Source organism: Sminthopsis crassicaudata, chromosome 3 (assembly GCF_048593235.1).
Source record: "Sminthopsis crassicaudata isolate SCR6 chromosome 3, ASM4859323v1, whole genome shotgun sequence".
Taxonomy (NCBI): Eukaryota; Metazoa; Chordata; class Mammalia; order Dasyuromorphia; family Dasyuridae; genus Sminthopsis; species Sminthopsis crassicaudata.
The window spans coordinates 398,749,891-398,767,905 of NC_133619.1; the positions used below are offsets into that span (position 1 = coordinate 398,749,891).

Here is an 18,015-nt window from a genome sequence, read left to right on the forward strand (position 1 = left end):
GATTTTCCTGGGAAGATTTTCCGCACAGCCCAGTGAGTGTGTAGTCAATTCATCAGCCAAGTTCATTTTCATCTCTAACCAAAGTCTAAAATGACCCCATCTTCCTAGTTTCCTCACAAGTCACATTGGATATAACTTTAGAGAACAGCACATTAATCAAGCATAGAACTTGGCCAGATTCCCAACATTCTCTGCTTGCCTATTATTTGGAGAGCAGACTCTGGTGTCTGATATGGAATTAAAGGATCAGTTTAGAGCCAATGGTAGTTTACTTGAGCCTCCTCTCCAGGTGATGTCTGTTTGGAAGTCACTGCTTAGTGCACCTTAGTTCAGTGGATCCTATTGCACCTTAGTTCATGCCATTTGGTAATCGAGGTGATAAGACCAGAAATCAGTTCCCACCTATCTCTATTAAGGGGACTAAACAATGATAGGCAAGAAAACCTAAATCTCTAGGTCACAACATTAACAGATTAATAAAAACAGCAATGATAACAATAGTAAATAATACCTGGCACTTTCATAGCACTTTAAGGATTGTAAAGCACTTTACAAATATTATCTCATTTAGTCCTCAGAACAACCATGGGAGGCAGGTGCTATCCCCATTTTACAGTTGAGGAAACTGAAACAGATAGAGGTCAAGTGACTTTCCCAGCATCACACAGCTAGTACGAATCCAAGGCTAGATTTGAATTGCAATTCCATAATTTTAATCATCTACAATATGCAAGGCATTGTGCCAGATTTGGGGGATAGGAAGATGAAAAAACACAGTTCTTGCCCTGATATAATGGGTACAGGAGAGATTCTGACAAAGTAGAAACTTGTGTAGGGAGAAATCCTTTGGAGTGGTGGGGTACAGAAAGCTTCACAGAGACAACTGCCTAGAAAGAAGAGTATTACAACAGGTGGATTATAATTGCAATCCCAGCAAAGAGGAAAAAGGATGTTCTTTTAGCAACAGAAAATAACCTACACAAGTGAGTAGGGAGAGAGCAGGATGAGAGCAGCCGGCAAATAGGACACCTTACAGGGATCAGACCATCATGTCTGCCCCATGGATAAAATGTGACTTTTATCCTCCCAGACCACTGGACAAATGCATGAGTGGTCTTCAGGTTAGACCATGCTCAGCCAAATCTCACAGCAGGTTTTGATCTTAGCTTGCTTCCTCCAAGTCCATCAATTTCTTAAGAACAAGGAAAAGAAGGCATTTTTACATGTGGTTTGTGTTAAAATACTGGGGGAGGGCATCCTGACTGCTTGGGTTATTGGTGCCAGCTTGCTTCCCTCTCCCCGAAATCCATTTCTTTATTCCTACTCCACTTCCATGTGCTCTTTCCCCAGAATTCCCGCTACCAGACATATCAGAGGATGTGGAATTACATGTACTCTAAGCAGCCTAGTGTGTTTGTGAAGAGCACGGAAGAAGGGATTGCCCGGGTGCTGAACTCCAACTATGCCTTCCTGCTGGAGTCCACCATGAATGAATACTACCGCCAGCGAAACTGCAACCTCACCCAGATCGGAGGCCTGTTGGACACCAAGGGCTACGGGATAGGGATGCCAGTCGGTATGCAGAGAGGGAAATTCCTTACTATGTGGGTCCATCCAGAGGCAGAGGCCCCAGAAACAGAGCCTTGAAGTTGGCCCCTCTCCGTGGGTTCTGGCAGAATTACAGAAAACAAGGCCATGGATAAGTAGGATAAGGCTCTGGACGGTCCAAGGGCAGGGACAGTGTTCCAGAGAGCTTCCTGGTACTCTTGCCCATTGCAGAGTCATAGTTAACAACAGCCCACGCAAGCAGAATAAGTATTGGAAATAACGTTGCTGTATCCAAGCAGGCCAGTATCTTGCTGTGTCTGCTATTGAGACTTCAAAGACCATCAATCAATAAAGAAACATTTATTGAGTACCTCTGTTGGCCAAGTCCTATTCTGGGCACTGAGGCTATAAATATAAAAGTGAGACAGTCCCTTCCCTCAATTACTTTATGTCCCACTAGGAGAGGGGGGAGTGTGGAGAAGGGTATGGCAGGTCCAAAAATATATAAGCATAGTAATGTACAAAATAACAACAGGAGTAGGAAATTTGGAAAGAGAAAAGAATTTTGGGGGAAGGTAATGAGTTTTGTTTTGGACCCATTAAATTTAAGAGGCCTATGGAACTTATAAGTAGAGAAATTGGCTTGGTGATTGAAGATGAAAGCTCAGAAAGGATCTGGGAGTCATCTGCATAGAGATAATAACAGAACTTATGGGAGCTGATGAGATTATGAAGAGATGGTACAGAACCTTGGGATATACTCACAAGGTGCCATTTGCCCGCAAGTAGAAAAATTGAGAAGTGAATTTAGGGAGAAAGATAATGAGTTTTGTTATGAATATGTCAGGTTTGAGATGCCCACAGGGTGCCTAAGTAGAAATATTTAGCAGTTGGGGAGGCAAGATTGGAACCCAGAAGAGATAAAGCACTAGATTTGTAGATTTGGGAGTCATCTGCAGAGATAATAGCTAAAATACAGAGATCACAAAGAAAATATTGAAAGAAAATGATAGTTTCACACAGTTCTGGGTTAGAACTACGCAGGGCATCGAAGGTTGGGACTGGGCAGGGGGGCTGGGTTTGACTATGGGTGACTCACAGGGGCTGCAGTGGTCTGTACCCTGGCCGTTTCCCTCTTATCCCCGTATTGTGTGCCCTGCTAGTTTCCTTATCCCGCAGGAGAGGCAGCAAGGGGGAGCATAGCACGTGTCTCCCTTGGGCGGTCAGTGTGCCTCTGAAAGTGTAACACCCTGCGCTAGGGCCCGAATCCAGAGCACACCTGGAGAAGTTATTAATAGCAACCTATATATTGGATTCAGCCTAGAGCTTCCTATATGACTCTACCAACTGAGACCACTGTTCTTTCCCTAGGATGTATGGGGTGTGATAAAGTCATCGATGAATATTCAGTTTCCCGTTATTAAGAAGCTAATTATGGACTTGATAGATTCTCTCTTTATATTCTCCTCCTGCTGTTTGCCTTTTGGCCAATTCTCTGCTTATTACCACCTCCACTAACTGTGGGTAGGAGAAGAACAAAGAGGTAAAACCTCAAAAGAATTAATTTTGCCATTTGTTAATATCCCTGATGAAAGATTTAGAAAACAGGGAGAGGGACACTTATAAGTAAGATAGTTTTCTAATTATTTGTGGATTTCATTAATCCTGTTCTCCCTTTCAACTCGTGTAATTGAGAATGGGCTGCACGGTTCCAATGGCCTGAGATGGCCTGGGTTGGCCCAGTTTGGCCAGGGTGAGCTCTCTTTTATCCGTGGGGATTGGGGCGGAATTGAGCCGGTAGGTGGTGGTAATGACTGTGTGGAAGTGTCATCGAGATGTGGAGACCCGGGTTTCTGTGCTGCTGCCAAAAACTTAGTCTGGAGCTTAGAAAGATGATGGAGCTCCGGGGTAAGATCTAGGTTGGGGGAACTTGAGCCAAGGAAAGTCTATGTAAGCCAGAGAAGAAATTACATGGAAGCCAAGACTGCTCATTGAAGCTGGAAGGTTGGACAGGTAGAGGAGAGGTGATAGGAAGAAGAGACCTAAGTGTGGTAAATGAACTGGGATGGGTTGTAGAAACAGAGGATGTTGTGGTTATTCTCAGCTAAGATCAGAAGGTGAGCCTCCCCTCTCTGCCCCGGACAATGGCATCGACCAGAAAAAATTTCCTCATGATCCTAGAATTTCCTCCAAATTGGCCTGGGATGATAAAGCAACATCATCACAATAAGGGAGGATTCCGACAGGGACAGAGTTAACATGACCTTCCCAGGGAACTCAGGACTCCAACTCTCATACTGATCTCCAAGAGTGGGATCAAAGAACCAATAATGAAACACTGGCCATTAATTCCAATACTAATATACAAACTCTCAGCTCTGAGATGGTAATGCTTCCTGACTTCCTGAATATCATCCAGCTACGTTCCTTCTGTAATGCTCACCTTCTAAGTTTGACCCAGCTTGTTAGTCCTTCCCACAGAGGGTAAACAGGGGAATAAACTTAGGCCCTTTCTAGAGTTGTTTATTAAGGGTGGCAGAGAACAAGCAAGAATAAAGATGTGAATGCTAGGAACAAGGATTTGGCACACTTGTTATACACCTTGTAATAATATATGTAATTAGTGGTTAGCCATAATTATGTGTACCTGACCAGAGCTCAAAAAACTTTAGACCTCTCTGAATATTCATCATTTCAGGAATGTTTCTAATTTTGTCAAATTAGGCAACTTCTTCAGAGATTAAAGGGAACAAGAAAACAAGCAGGCATAATAATAAAATAGGATGTACCTAGCAATGTTTGTAGCACGTTAGTTCTGTGAACTGTATATTTTAGTCAGTTTGTACCTATATTTCAATTTCATTGAAATATGTTAAAAAGGATAGATCATATGAAAACATTTTATTGGCTGCCATATTATTTTAATATGGCTGACTGAACCACAAATTTAATTTGAAATGCATACTTTATGACATATTCAGTTAAATTTAACTGAATCCTGCAAAAAGTGCTATCAAACCAACTTGCAAAAATCTTGATTTTTTTTATAACTAATCAAATAGAGAAGATATTCATGATCATTCAACTCAATTTGAGATAGTTGACTTAGGATGCAATAACCTTTCTTCAAATCTTATCTCAGGGTCTTAGTAGTTCTCTGACCATGGGTAAACTCTTGAAGATTGGGTCTTCTTCCATTTGTACTTTCAGGGCTTCTAACAAAGGAGTAGTTAACACTTCCATTATATAAAAGTATAATATCTTAAAATAGTGATGAAAATACTTGTACTATCTATCCATGTCACAAGGTTTTTGTGAGGAAAGTGCTTTCCAATCCTTTAAAATCCTATGTAAATAAGATTTGTTGTCATTCATTCAAATCAATAGGCATTGGTTAAGTAGCTCCCATATACAAGCTGCCTTATAACTGGGACTACAAAGACCAAAATGAAATGGTCCTATCCTCGGAGAGCATCCATTCTACTGGGAGGATGCAACATATACACAAGTAGATAGTTTAAGAAGGGAGAGAACACTCATAATCGAAGGAATTGAACAAAAGCTTCACAGAGCTGGTAGCAGCAATCATCACATAATATTTGCTAGACAACTTTTCATCTAGTCCTTAACCTTCATTCTTTCACTCCATATTTAATGTACTATTGGTTCTTTATAAAGTCAATTAAATGTCCATACACTCTGAAAGTTTACATGCCTTATATATTGACATAGTTGAGCTTATGGCAGAACATCATTGTCAATATCTCCATGAGTTCCCACTTCAAGGCGTCTGACCATGGCAAGAAAAATGTACAGATTAATTGTACTTTCTACTTTTAGATAAGCTTCTTTGTTTCAGGACTAGGGACTTTGTCCCATGCTGGTAAACTGAACTTCCCAGGGTTTCATTTGACCTTATTTTTCTGATGAAACCTCAATGTCAGAACCAAGTGCAATTGACATACTCTATTAAAGGTCAAATTGTGCTAAACAAAAGTTCTATTAGCTAGTCAACAAGAAAGGGAGAAAACAATTTGGGGTGTGTGGGAGGTGAGCTCAAGCCAAATTCAACTGAACACTGTGAAGGTTGGGGTGATGCTGAGTGACTGAGTTCTTGATGCTGGCAGATACAAGAAAATTTCTTGAAGGAAGGAAGGAAGGAAGGAAGGAAGGAAGGAAGGAAGGAAGGAAGGAAGGAAGGAAGGAAGGAAGGAAGGAAGGAAGGAAGGAAGGAAGGAAGGAAGGAAGGAAGGAAGGAAGGAAGGAAGGAAGGAAGGAAGGAAGGAAGGAAGGAAGGAAGGAAGGAAGGAAGGAAGGAAGGAAGGAAGGAAGGAAGGAAGGAAGGAAGGAAGGAAGGAAGGAAGGAAGGAAGGAAGGAAGGAAGGAAGGAAGGAAGGAAGGAAGGAAGGAAGGAAGGAAGGAAGGAAGGAAGGAAGGAAGGAAGGAAGGAAGGAAAGGATGGAAGGAAGGAAGGAAGGAAGGAAGGAAGGAAGGAAGGAAGGAAGGAAGGAAGGAAGGAAGGAAGGAAGGAAGGGAAGGAAGGAAAGGATAGGAAAGAAGAGATTGACAGAGCATGTAAACAACTGCTAAGCAATGTGAAAGAATTTTCTTATTTATAAATGAACAGCATGAAGTCTGGCCATCAACTAGTTAGAACAAAAGTCAAAATTAATACCAAATTAGAAGAAAAGATAAAGATGAGAAGGAAAGTTGTAATCACTATAGTCTGTTCAAGTAAACAGTTAACAGCAAATGTGGAGTGGGGATAGAGGGATGAGAGAGAGAGAGAGAGACAGAGACAGAGAGAGAAGAGAGACAGATTCTGATTATTATCATTTCCTACAAAAGTTTAACAGACATAAGCAGTCACCACAATACAGCACAGAAGCCCAGAGAATCCCAAACTACTTTAGTCAGCAGTCTCTTTTTCAGGAAGAATGGCATGACAGCCTAAACAACAACTGTTTGGAATGTAAACTGATTATAAAATATTATCGAGGAAAATGATAGAAGATTACTAATAGTGTCATTTCACAAAAGAGTCAAGAGCAGTAAAGGAGAAAAGTAATCTGTTGAAAGTTTGGCATGAAAGCCAGCTAAGATCATTCCAAGAGCATTTGTAGATTACCTGTAAAGAGAGTAAGAGAGAGATGAAAAAAATGAATCCTATCTGCCAGCATTTTTTATATAATACTATGCTCATAATCAGTGAAAGCAGAGATGTCTAATGCACTATTTGAAGAAATGGCCCTAACAAAAAATGAAGACAGGAAGAGCAATAGAGCCAGAACCATTATACATAGAAGAAAGTCTGGCAAGGACACACTTTTTAAAGCACTAAGGGATTGATACTTAAGATTCAATTCAATCAAGTCTCCTGCTTGTTTGTTTTTTACTAAGTGCCTCCTTTACTAAGGGTCAGGCACCGTGCTAAGTTGGGGGGGAAAGAAAAGGAAGGGAAAGGAGAGGAAAGGAGAGGGATTGAGGGAGGAAGGAAGGAAGGAAGGAAGGAAGGAAGGAAGGAAGGAAGGAAGGAAGGAAGGAAGGAAGGAAGGAAGGAAGGAAGGAAGGAAGGAAGGAAGGAAGGAAGGAAGGAAGGAAGGGAGAGAGGAAAAGGGAGAGAGGGAGAGGGAGGGAAGGAGGGAAGAAATGAATTTGCAATCTACTGAGAGAAAGAAAAGTAAAGAGTTTTTGGAATTGTTGAGTTGACAGTAACAACTGGAGAAATCAGAAAAGGCTTTGAATAGGAATTACTCAATTATTTACTCAAAAGTGAGGAAGGAGAATATTCCAAGTGTGGTGTATAAAGATACAGAGGTAAGAGATCATATATAGTGGGGAATGAGTACTTTATTTTGGTATGGATATAAATTTTATGATTTGAGGCAGCTAGGTAGAGTCAGACCTGGAATAAAGAAGATCTGAATTTAAATCCAGTCTCATTTTACTAGCTATGTTTCCCTAGACAAATCCTTTAACTTTGTTTGCCTCGGTTTCTTTATCTATAAAACGAGCTGGTGAAGAAAATGGCAAAGCATCCCACTATCTTCGCCAAGAAAATCTCAAATGGAGTCAGAAAGAGGTGGTCACAGCTGAAATTACTGAACAATAAGGTTTTGTGAAGAATAACATAAAATCAGTATAAAAATTACATTAGATACATATTGTGAATGTCTATAAATGCCAACCAGAGGAGTCTGTATTTTACCTTAGAAGTAATAGGGAGCCACTGAAGCTTCTTTAGCAGAGTTACTACCCTGCTATATATAAGATCAGAGCATTGTTTTATGAGCATCATATGGCATTTAAAATTTATCTGAAAGCAAAGAAGATGCTGGACAACGAGGAAAAGCAAGCACTGTTTTACAACCCAAAAAGAGATCCAGAAGACATCAATAATTACCAACCTCCACACTTACTTTCTCATCTCTATAAAAGAAAAATTATGAGAATGAGTTATACATGTATCAAGGGCATCCTTGGTGAAAATATAAGACAGGCTTTCACAAATTATTTCTATAGCAGACCACATATTCATAGACACAATTAACTGCTGTACTTATTATTTGTTGATTAGAGCAAAACATAGCCTTAAAGTTTCCCTTCCAACAAAGTGTCTCTCATACAAATGTTAAATTTGCATAAGGTTCCTTAATCTACACCCACACAAATAACTTGGTTCTGTGGTTCTCTGAATTCCAACAGAAAGCAATGGAGAAAACCAAGAGCCATGAACTCACCAGTAGTGTTCCTCCTGTGGAAGAAATCCTGCAGAGACCAAATAGAAAAAGGACCCTATAAATAGCAAAGTGCTATTCTTACTCTAACATAGGGGTGACATTTTGCTGATTTCATCAAACCTCAAAATATTACAAGGTCTCTTCAATAAGATCTATGACTTTAAAAGAGATAAACCCTATGGTTCATACAACAGGGGTGGGGTAAGAGGGGAATTGGTGAACTGAGTACCTTTTATCCAGATTATGATATGAAATGACATATTTTTTTAAATTTCCAATAGGGAGAGTATTTCTGTAGTGTTCTATGGGAGGATAAGCCAAATGTCGAGACTGCTTTCTAAGTTATATTAGTACATCCTCAGTGCTCTTTCTCCCCACCCTCACCATCTAGCCCCCATAATGAGCTGTTTTTCAGTTGAGCAATTCTTTGTGACCCCATTTGGGGTTTCCTTGACAAAGATACTGGAGTAGTTTTCCATTTCTTTCTATAGCTCATTTTTAAAATGAGGAACTGAGGAAAACGAGGCTAAATGACTTGTCCAGGATCACACAGCCAGTCTGAGAGCAGACTTGAACTCAGAAAGATGAATGTTCCTGACTCAGACCAATATTTCATCCATTGCATCATCTGACTCATTTCATTTTTTAAAAAATTTCCATTGAGTTTGTCCATAGGTATGTATACCTTGGACAGGCATTACTGATAGTTTCATAATTGAATAGGAAGAAAAGAAAGACTGGATTGCATTTAGAAACTGTCAGGTCATAAATCATTGCTTTAAAAAACCCCACCAACACTATTTCAGAAATTGGTCTGGGGGAACAGGAGGGAGGCCTGTATTTTTCATCTGCATAGAAAACTCCTGGTATGGAAATTTCCTTTTCTCAAATAACTCTACCACCTACTCACTTAACCTCCCTGTGCCCATTTTTCTTCATCTGTATATTAAGGAGGGCTAACTAGATGGCTCTAAGGCCATATTATTATGATCTATAATATATGATTAAAGAGTTGCCTAGAAACATGGAAGTGTTAAGTCACATGCTTAGAATGTGTCAGACTCAGTACTTGAACTCAGATCAATACCTTCCTAATTCCCAAGGCCAGCCCTTTATCCATCAGGTCATATTGCCTCACCAGTAAGGGAAGGCTATGAGTCACACAATGGTGTCCAAAGAATCATATGAGAATAGACCAAGACATGGTGAATGGTCCTACGTAAAGAAAGCTGTAACCCTTGGGAAGTACTCACAAAAAGTATGAGTTTAAAAGGTGGTAAGATGATCAAGTAGTAAGTATCAAGGAAAGAGAAAAGGTGAACAGCTTAAAAGCCTTCACTGGTTATGTAGATGTTAAAAGATCTGAATAAGGCTTCCAACTCGTAGGGTAGTTTCTTTTTAAAGGATTTCAAAGGATGGAGATATGAAGTCTTAGTGGAACTGTAATCTATACCACTGGAAAAAGAGATGACAGATTGATACAAGAAGAGGAAGACGAGGAGGAAGAAGAAAAGGAGGGAAAAGAAGAGGAGAAAGGAGAAAAGATGGAGGAAAAAGGAAGAAGGAGGAGAAAAGGAAGAAGAAGAAGAGGAAGAGGAAGAAGAAGGAAGAAAGGAAGGAAGGAGGGAAGGAAGAGTAGGAAGAGAAAGACAAAGAAGGAGGAGAAAAGGAAGAACAAAAACAACTACAATCACTGTGATTCAGCTCCTTCCACTGCTCAGACTTATTATTGACTACTTCACCTAAGACACTCCAAACTGCTTCAAATATTTCACAGACTGCAAGATAAAAGACTTATTCCATGTAGTGTCATTTAGCAGAATTATGAATGATAACTGAAAAACACAGAGCAATAGATTTTAGCCTGATTTAAGAAAGAAGCTGGAGAAGCCATCCAGAAATAGATAAGCTACTTTATGAAACAATTGTCTACTACCAGAAGAACTGAGAGGTTAGATGAATACCCATTAAGGGTATTTTAAAAGAGAGCCTACATTCTGCAGCCTAAATAGTTTCTAAAGCCTCTTTCAGCTTTAAAATTCAATAATTTTATTTGAAAGGAGAATTTGGAAAGCAAAACAACAGACTAGAAATGTGAGGTTATTACAGTGGTCCAGGGAAGAGATAATGAGAATCTGTACTAACTTAGTGGCAGTGTGAGTAAAAAATAGGGAACAAATGTTAGAGATATAGAGGTAGAAATAAGATTTTAGCAACATGTGGAAGAAATGAAAGTGAAGAATCAAAAATGACTCCAAAATTGGAAACTTGAGTGACTGGAAGGATAGGGGTGCCTTCCACAGTAAAAGGAAAGCTTGAAAAGAGTGGTGAGCTTGAAGGGAAAGATAATTCAGTGAGAAGTCATGATGGAAGAGTTTTGGTGGATGAGAGTAGGTGGTATTATATTGCAAACAAATCTCTTAGTTGGTTATTGTAGAGAGAAAGGTATATAATCTATCTTCTTACTCTCTGATTGGTAGGTTAAACATCCACCTTTAAGGGGCCTGGACCCCTATTTTGGAACACAGGAAATAATTAAGATAAATAAAATGAATTACTTTAGTTTTCCAATAGAATTATAAAATACTTTGCAAATATAAAGTATTCTGTGGATTTATGGGAAAATGAAGAGTAAATTAACTATAAGAACACAATTCCTGTCATTCCAAGAAGATTAAGACAGATTTCTTGGAGTGAAAGGATAAAAGAATTATAGATTTAGAGCTAGAAGTTACCCTAGAAGCCATCAATCCTGTCCCTATTTTACAGATAAGGAAACTAAGGCTGAGAAAAGATTAATCAACTTGTCTAGATGCTTCCTGCCTCTGTGGAGTGTGCTAATGAGTTGCCTCTGGGACAAAGGAAGGAACTTGGATTTTAAGACACTGTTATTCCTGATATTTTTTCTCATCATCCATCCTCAATCTCAAAGAAGAGTTCTGAAAGGAAAAGAGAAAAGAGTTCAATCATAATGAACACTCACACTTCGTGTCCTGTTCCTATATTTTGTAGGGTCTGTATTCCGTGATGAGTTTGACCTGGCCATTCTTCAACTTCAAGAGAACAATCGCCTGGAAATTTTGAAGAGAAAATGGTGGGAAGGGGGGAAATGCCCCAAAGAGGAAGATCACAGAGCCAAAGGTAAGGATGTTTAGCACTCCTCTTAAGTAACTGTTTGATTTTTGTCTTTATATTCTTAGCATTGTTGCCTGGCACATAGTAGACCCATAGCAAATTGTTTGGTTAGCTGATTTTCTTTTTTTGTTGTTGTTGTTGTCCTAATGGGGTGCCCAGAGATTAGTATATCTGATATGAGGGTTTTCCAAGCCCCGTTCAAGGTTGCTCATCCAGCTTTGGTTTTCACCCAACTCTCACCTGGGTGGCCACACCTTGGTAAAATTGTCCTGGCAGAAGGGCTAAACCAGATTGAGGGTAACTGAGGGGCCTCAAAACTAGTGGTGAGTTAGAAGGATGTCTACTCCAAGCTTGTGAAGAAAGCTGTGGGGTGCTTAGAAGTTGGTTAAATGCCAAAGACATCCACTGAATCTTGGGCCATCACCAGGCTTCTTAACTTTTGTCCTGTCACTGGATTATGACAACTCTGGAGGAGAGAATAAGACTGATGACTATGCAACTCTAACTCACTTACACTCAATTCATACCCAAAGAAGACATCACCCCATAATATCATTGGTCCTCTTTGAAATAAAGGAGTTTCTAATGCTATCTGTTTTTTTCACATTACAATTCCAGATTATGACACTTAGAATAAACTGGGAAATGAAACATTTTCCTTCCTTAAACTAAAGAGGGAGACTCACCATTTTGGTCAAGTTCCAACTGGGCAAGAACAATAATAGCAGTCCATTTTTCTATAACTCTTTAAAATTTGCAAAGCTCTTTCTTCACAATAATAATATACTGTTAGCCCCATTTTACAGATGCAGGTAGTTTGTTGTTGCTCAGTTTGACCCTTTATGGCCCCAGTTGGAGTTTTCTTGGCAAATATGCTAAATTGGTGTGCCATTCCTTTCTCTAGATTATTTCAAAGATGAGGAAACTCAGGTAAACAGAGTTAAGTGATTTACCAGGGATCACATAGCTAGGAAGTGTCTAAGGCTGTATTTGAACTAGGTCTTCCTGACTTCAAGCCCAGTGCTCTATCCACTGAGCCACTAGCTGCTTCCCACAAATATTATTACCCCCATTTTATAGTTGAGGTAGCCAACGCTCACAGTGATCACAGAAGTTAGTGAGAGTTGGAGGGTCTTTCACTATACCCCCGTCCTCCTCAAAAAAAAGAAAAGGCTGCCTCCAAAATGGCAGGTATCAGAATGAATTTTAACAGATTCTCTGTAGTAGTTGTGATGGACAGTACAAAAATGTTCCAGTCTACAACAGATATTTTTTAAACCATGACATTCCCTCACCCTAGGAGTATACATTAGTAGTAACATAATTGCTATAACTGTTCTTTGAATCATGGTCAACACAATTTGTTGCTCACAAAGTCACACTGAGAAAAAGAAGAAGTTACAGGTGTGTGCTGCAGCCAGTTCCTAAAACTTGTGACAACTGGTTGTTAAATGTTAAGAGTGAACATTTAGACCTCAGAAATTGGCAGGTACCATGAATCAGGGTTTGATTTTTCATTTTGTTAATTGTCCAGACTTAAGAAAGTAATGAAGTAAACATTAGTGATCCAAAGTAATCTTAAAATTTGTCATTCATTTCAGTAAATATTAAATATTTACCAGCACATCCTGACAAGTGACATATTTCTAAGTTTTTGAGCATAGCTCAACAATAACTCAATTGAATTAGAACACAGCTTCTGTCAAAAAACCTACCACGTACTTAGGGAGAAAGACATGTATAATACAAATTGAATGTAATATGTATGAAAGGGAAATCTAAAGTGGTAGAAGAAATTGAAGGAGGTCACCAATCAATATCTAAGTGGGAGTGATCAGAGAAGCCTTCCTAGAAGAGGTAGTAGTAAGGGATGGAAGGGAAGGATTTTGACAAGCATAAATAAGGGAAAAGTCTTTTCTACATATGATACAGAGACAACGATACAGCAAAATGACAACAAAGGTGTGATGAGTGGTTCACCTTGACTCAAAGGAGAATATTACTGCATAAGAAAATTATTACTTAGAAAGGTAGCTAGTTGTTCACCTGTAGGTGGGAGACTATGGAGAGCAGCCCTATGTACTTTTATGGAAAATTCAGTAGGAATGTGAAGAGAGAGGGTACACGCGCTCATTGTCCACCCCCAACTAAGCAGAAGACAATATATGCCGACTCTTTTCCTGAGAGAACACAAGAGCGGCAGTAGCATCCTTCACATTATCACTTTAACACTTTGGGGAGTCTATCTCAGAAGTGGGCCAGAAGTCTTAGAGCCAGTGGTGATTTTGTCAGCTTTTCCTGGGAGAATTACTCTCAGTTATTTATTCTGCCTCAGCAAATAGAGTAAAATAACACAAACTCCAATCCTGCTTGGGTTGCTGGTATGTGCACATTTAATAAATCTTAAGCCTTTAACATTCTTCTTTCACTGGTCAGGATAGTATAGATTTTCTTGGGGGTTTCCCCATATTTTATACCACTTTCCCCTCAGTGTTTATTTAGGGTGCTCCCCTTATTTGGAAATAAGTGACCAGATTTCAAAAATTTTTTCTGGGGGACCATTAATTCCCAAAGGACATTTATACTCAAAGTTAAGGATTTTTTTTATTACTAATCGTTAACTCAACATCGCACAAATCCAATGCATTTTAATGGAATTCTGGATCTATGTGATATAATGCACATATCTTTCTGAAAAAGGTAAATCCTCCACAACATAGCATTTACATGCTTTCTGTTATTTGCTTGCATTTTTGTTTTTCTTCCCAGGTTATTTTTACCTTCTTTCAAAATCAGATTTTTCTTGTGTAGCAAGACAACTGTATAAATATATATACATATATTGTATTTAACATATATTTTTAGCATATTAAAGATATATGGGACTACCTGCCATCTAGGGGAGGCAAGGCGGGAAAGTTTTTGCAAGGGTCAATGTTGTAAAATTACCCATGCATATGTTTTGTCAATAAAAAACTATAATTAAAAAAAGAAAGAAAAAGGTAAATCCTAAACTAGAAAACTTTCCCCCATCTCCAAATACCAAAAAAAAATTTCTGAAAAAAATTTGACAAGATCTTTTGAACCTTTTCTCAAGGGATACGAGAGAATTCCAGCCTGGCTATTTAATTTAGCAGGCTTTTATTAAATGTATATGTCAGGTTTTGTGTGCAGTATTGAATAGGACTTTTTAAAAGGCAATGTAGCACAATGGAAAGAGTACTGAGCTAGGAACCAGGAGCCCAAAAAATGGGTTCTGGCCTGACTCTGCCACTAACTAGCTTTATGATGCTGAGCAGGTGAAAAACTTCTTGGGCCTCAGGTTCATCTTCATAGATAAAATGAAGAATTAGACGGGATGACCTTTGATGACCAGTTCTAGCTCTAAGATTCTGGTCCTATGAACAAACCAAAAAAAGATGACTTTTCTGGTTGATGGTTTTTCTTTTTGAAAATCATTTAATTCATAATTCTCTTAATTGAAAGTAAATGAATGAAATTATCTTTGATCATATGATGAAGTTGTTATTTTTATCATTCACTTCTAAAAAAGTAAAATGAAGCTTGTCAGACCCAAGGATTTGGAAGATTAAACATGGTTAACCTTCTTGGTGCAGAGCCATAAGTATTTACTGAGCAGCTGCTCTGTGCCCATTCTAATGCTAGGTACTGCAGGGGAGAAAAGAGGAGCACAAGTTTGCCATCTGTTTTTATGGACAAGACCAACATATGTGAAGAGTTTAGCAAATAATTCAAAACAACATGCAATTAAGTGCTGGATGGTAAGAATCTACTGTAAGTGCTCTGGAAATTCAGAGAATCCACAGATCAGTGAGTATCAGCAGAGAAGAAATTTTGTTCCAGGGTGCCAAAATGTATACGATGTCAAAAGCACAGTCCTGGGGAATAGTTCCTCAGACTAGAAGCTGAATTCCAAATAAACCACTCCACCACATCTTCCTTTCCTCAATTGTCAAAATTCTGAGCTTGAGTAGGACTAATAATGGGTAATCTTTGGATAAGTGGAGTAGTAGAATATTCCATCCTAAATGAGCAGTATAGGAAAAGTACCAAGAGAAATTAATATGAGAAAAGAGGGTAAAGAAGAAGGAGCACATGAGAGGACAGGACTGAATGGTTAACACTAAATCGTGTATTACATGAACTCATCCCATCAAAAATAAAAATTTCAAAAATGTGAATTGAAAGAAATTTTAATTTAACCAAGACTAGAATAACAAAAAATAAATTTTTTATCTTTGAATTTTAGACCTGCTGATTTTTATGCTAATTCTATTTTGAGATAACAATGAGACTTGGAAATGGAGAAGGGAATGGAGAGAAAGATAAGGCAATAAGCATTTAGGTAGCATCTACAATGTTCTACATTACAAATATAATCTCACAACAGCCCTAGAAGACCTTCAGTCTTCTGACTTCCTTCAAGTCCTAGTTAATACTTCATCTTTTACAGGAGATTCCCTTGATTCTAGAACCTTATCTCTATAGATTAGTTTTGATTTATCTTGTTTATAACTTATTTATATATGATTTTTTGCATGTTATCCCCCATTAGACTGTGAGTTTCTTGAAGGCCAGGAACTTTTCTTTGCAGCCCAAATGCTAAATTAGCACAGTATCTAATACATGGTAGGTGATTAATAAATGTTTATTGAATAAGGACAGGTAAAGGACAATAGAATTTAGGACTGGAATTCCTCCCCCCAGTCACTCACATCCAATGGATTTGGTAATGGTGGAAATAGAAAAGATGAGTCTGATAGACAAGAGGTTGCAGATTTAGAATCAACATAACTTGGCAACTGATTGGATGCATATGAGAGGACAGTTTGGAACCACAGTCATTGGAAGAATAGAGGGAGAAATAAAGTCAGAAGAAAGGTAGTCTTTGGAGGAAAGATGAGTTCAATTTTAAGAGTATTGAATTTGAGATCTAGCAGCACTTTTAAGTGAACATGTCCAGTAGGTAATTGGGACTGATCTGGATCTAAATAAAGAAGTCATGGTTGGAGCATGTAAAGTTGTGTAAGTCATCCATAAAAAGGAGACAGCTAGATACATAATGATGGATAAAATCTGAGAGAAAGTATAGATCTACAACTGCAAATACAGTCACCATGTTTGTCTCTGTTAAGCAAAAGTGAGTAACACTCCCAGTAATAACCTGCCTGTTGTCATAATCACCTTAGCTTGCACCTAGAAATTTTCACACTTTTTAACACATTTGTTTTTTCCTCTAAAAAGGTTGTTGCAATATTGCAGGAGCTAATATAAGGACAGAAAAATCACAGAAAAGGAGGAAGAGGAAAAGCAATGATCCTTGGGACATAATTTTTGGGATAGATGTTCTGTTATCCTGGCAGCAAAGTATTCTCAAAACAGCAGAAACAGCTGGGAAACCTTTTGTTCAGGGCCATGTTTTGTCACAACAGGAAAGGGACTAGATTATTTGTGAGAGGCCTGAAATCTAGACACAGGCAGGCACTTAGCAGAAAATTGGGAGTCAATGAAAGTTTTTGAACAAGGAAAAGGCATATTAAAAAGCCATTTTTGTAAAAAGAAAATTAATCTGGCACCAGTATGTAGGGCACATTAGAAGATGAAATGCTAGAAGCAAAGAAATCAGCATATAAAGTCTCTGGGCAACAGTAATGGAGGAGAAGAAAAGGTTTTGTTTTACTTTTTGCTTTTGGAACTCGTATACACTGGCATATAGGAAGGAACTGGGCAGGTTATAAGAGAGAGTAAATAGCAGAAGCTCTCCTGTCTGCATTGCAAACATTTCAAGAGACATTTGGATTTTACCAACTAGCCATTATTAACTTGTTTCTATCAAGCCATCCTTTGGAACAAGAGAGCTGTATTAATAAGCCATAAAGCCTGAGAAGCGAGTGCAAAGCTGTCTGGGCAATGCTATGTAAAACATCATAAAAGCCAGGGCATTAGGCTGTCATCCCATTGCCCGAGGAGCCAGTGCCAGCTTTCATGCAGAGGTTCCATCTTCACAATAGCTTAAGCCCATGCAAACATTACTCAGAGAGGTTAAAAGGCTCCTTGGCTGGGCAAACTCCATGTGACCTCTCCAAACCAAGAAAAGGTAGCCAGACTGGAACGGCTGCCATCTTCAGTCTCTGGCAGATGAGCTGTCCAGACTTAATTCAACCATTCATCCCTCACATCTTTCCCTTTCCCAGCCTGCCCATCGCAGCAGAAGAGCCAGGCAAGCCAATCCTGGAAGGTCTCTGTCTAGAGAGCAAGGGGAGGGCTAGCTTTTGGGTTGTTTCTGTTTTGTTTTGTTTCTTAATCTTTTAATGTCTCAGAATTAACTCATTAACTCTCACAGTAGTTGTCTCAGTTTGCCTCCCAGTGCTAGCTTTTGCTTGATCTTTATTTTTACAACTTAAATCTGTTGACTTTCACATTTCCTGATACCGTGAGGGGAAACTGGAATAGGAAGGAAGGGATGGAAGGAGACCTCCTTCCTGCAGTCTCTGAAGCCCACAGCCAGCGCGAGCACATTACCATCATCCAGGATGTACCAGTCAATACATAATCCCTAATGCTATCTTCC

General features: G+C 38.9%; 1 protein-coding gene across 4 annotated transcripts in view; it reads left to right on the plus strand.

The window, feature by feature from the left end:
- GRIK4 (glutamate ionotropic receptor kainate type subunit 4) overlaps nucleotides 1-18,015 on the plus strand; it is a 680,228-nt gene that overhangs the window by 650,258 nt on the left and 11,955 nt on the right. For all 4 annotated transcript variants that reach the window (XM_074302596.1, XM_074302599.1, XM_074302598.1 and 1 more), the window contains 2 exons: nucleotides 1,351-1,576; nucleotides 11,301-11,429. In XM_074302596.1, coding sequence (XP_074158697.1) covers nucleotides 1,351-1,576; nucleotides 11,301-11,429 — 355 coding nt within the window. The remainder of the gene's footprint in view (nucleotides 1-1,350; nucleotides 1,577-11,300; nucleotides 11,430-18,015) is intronic.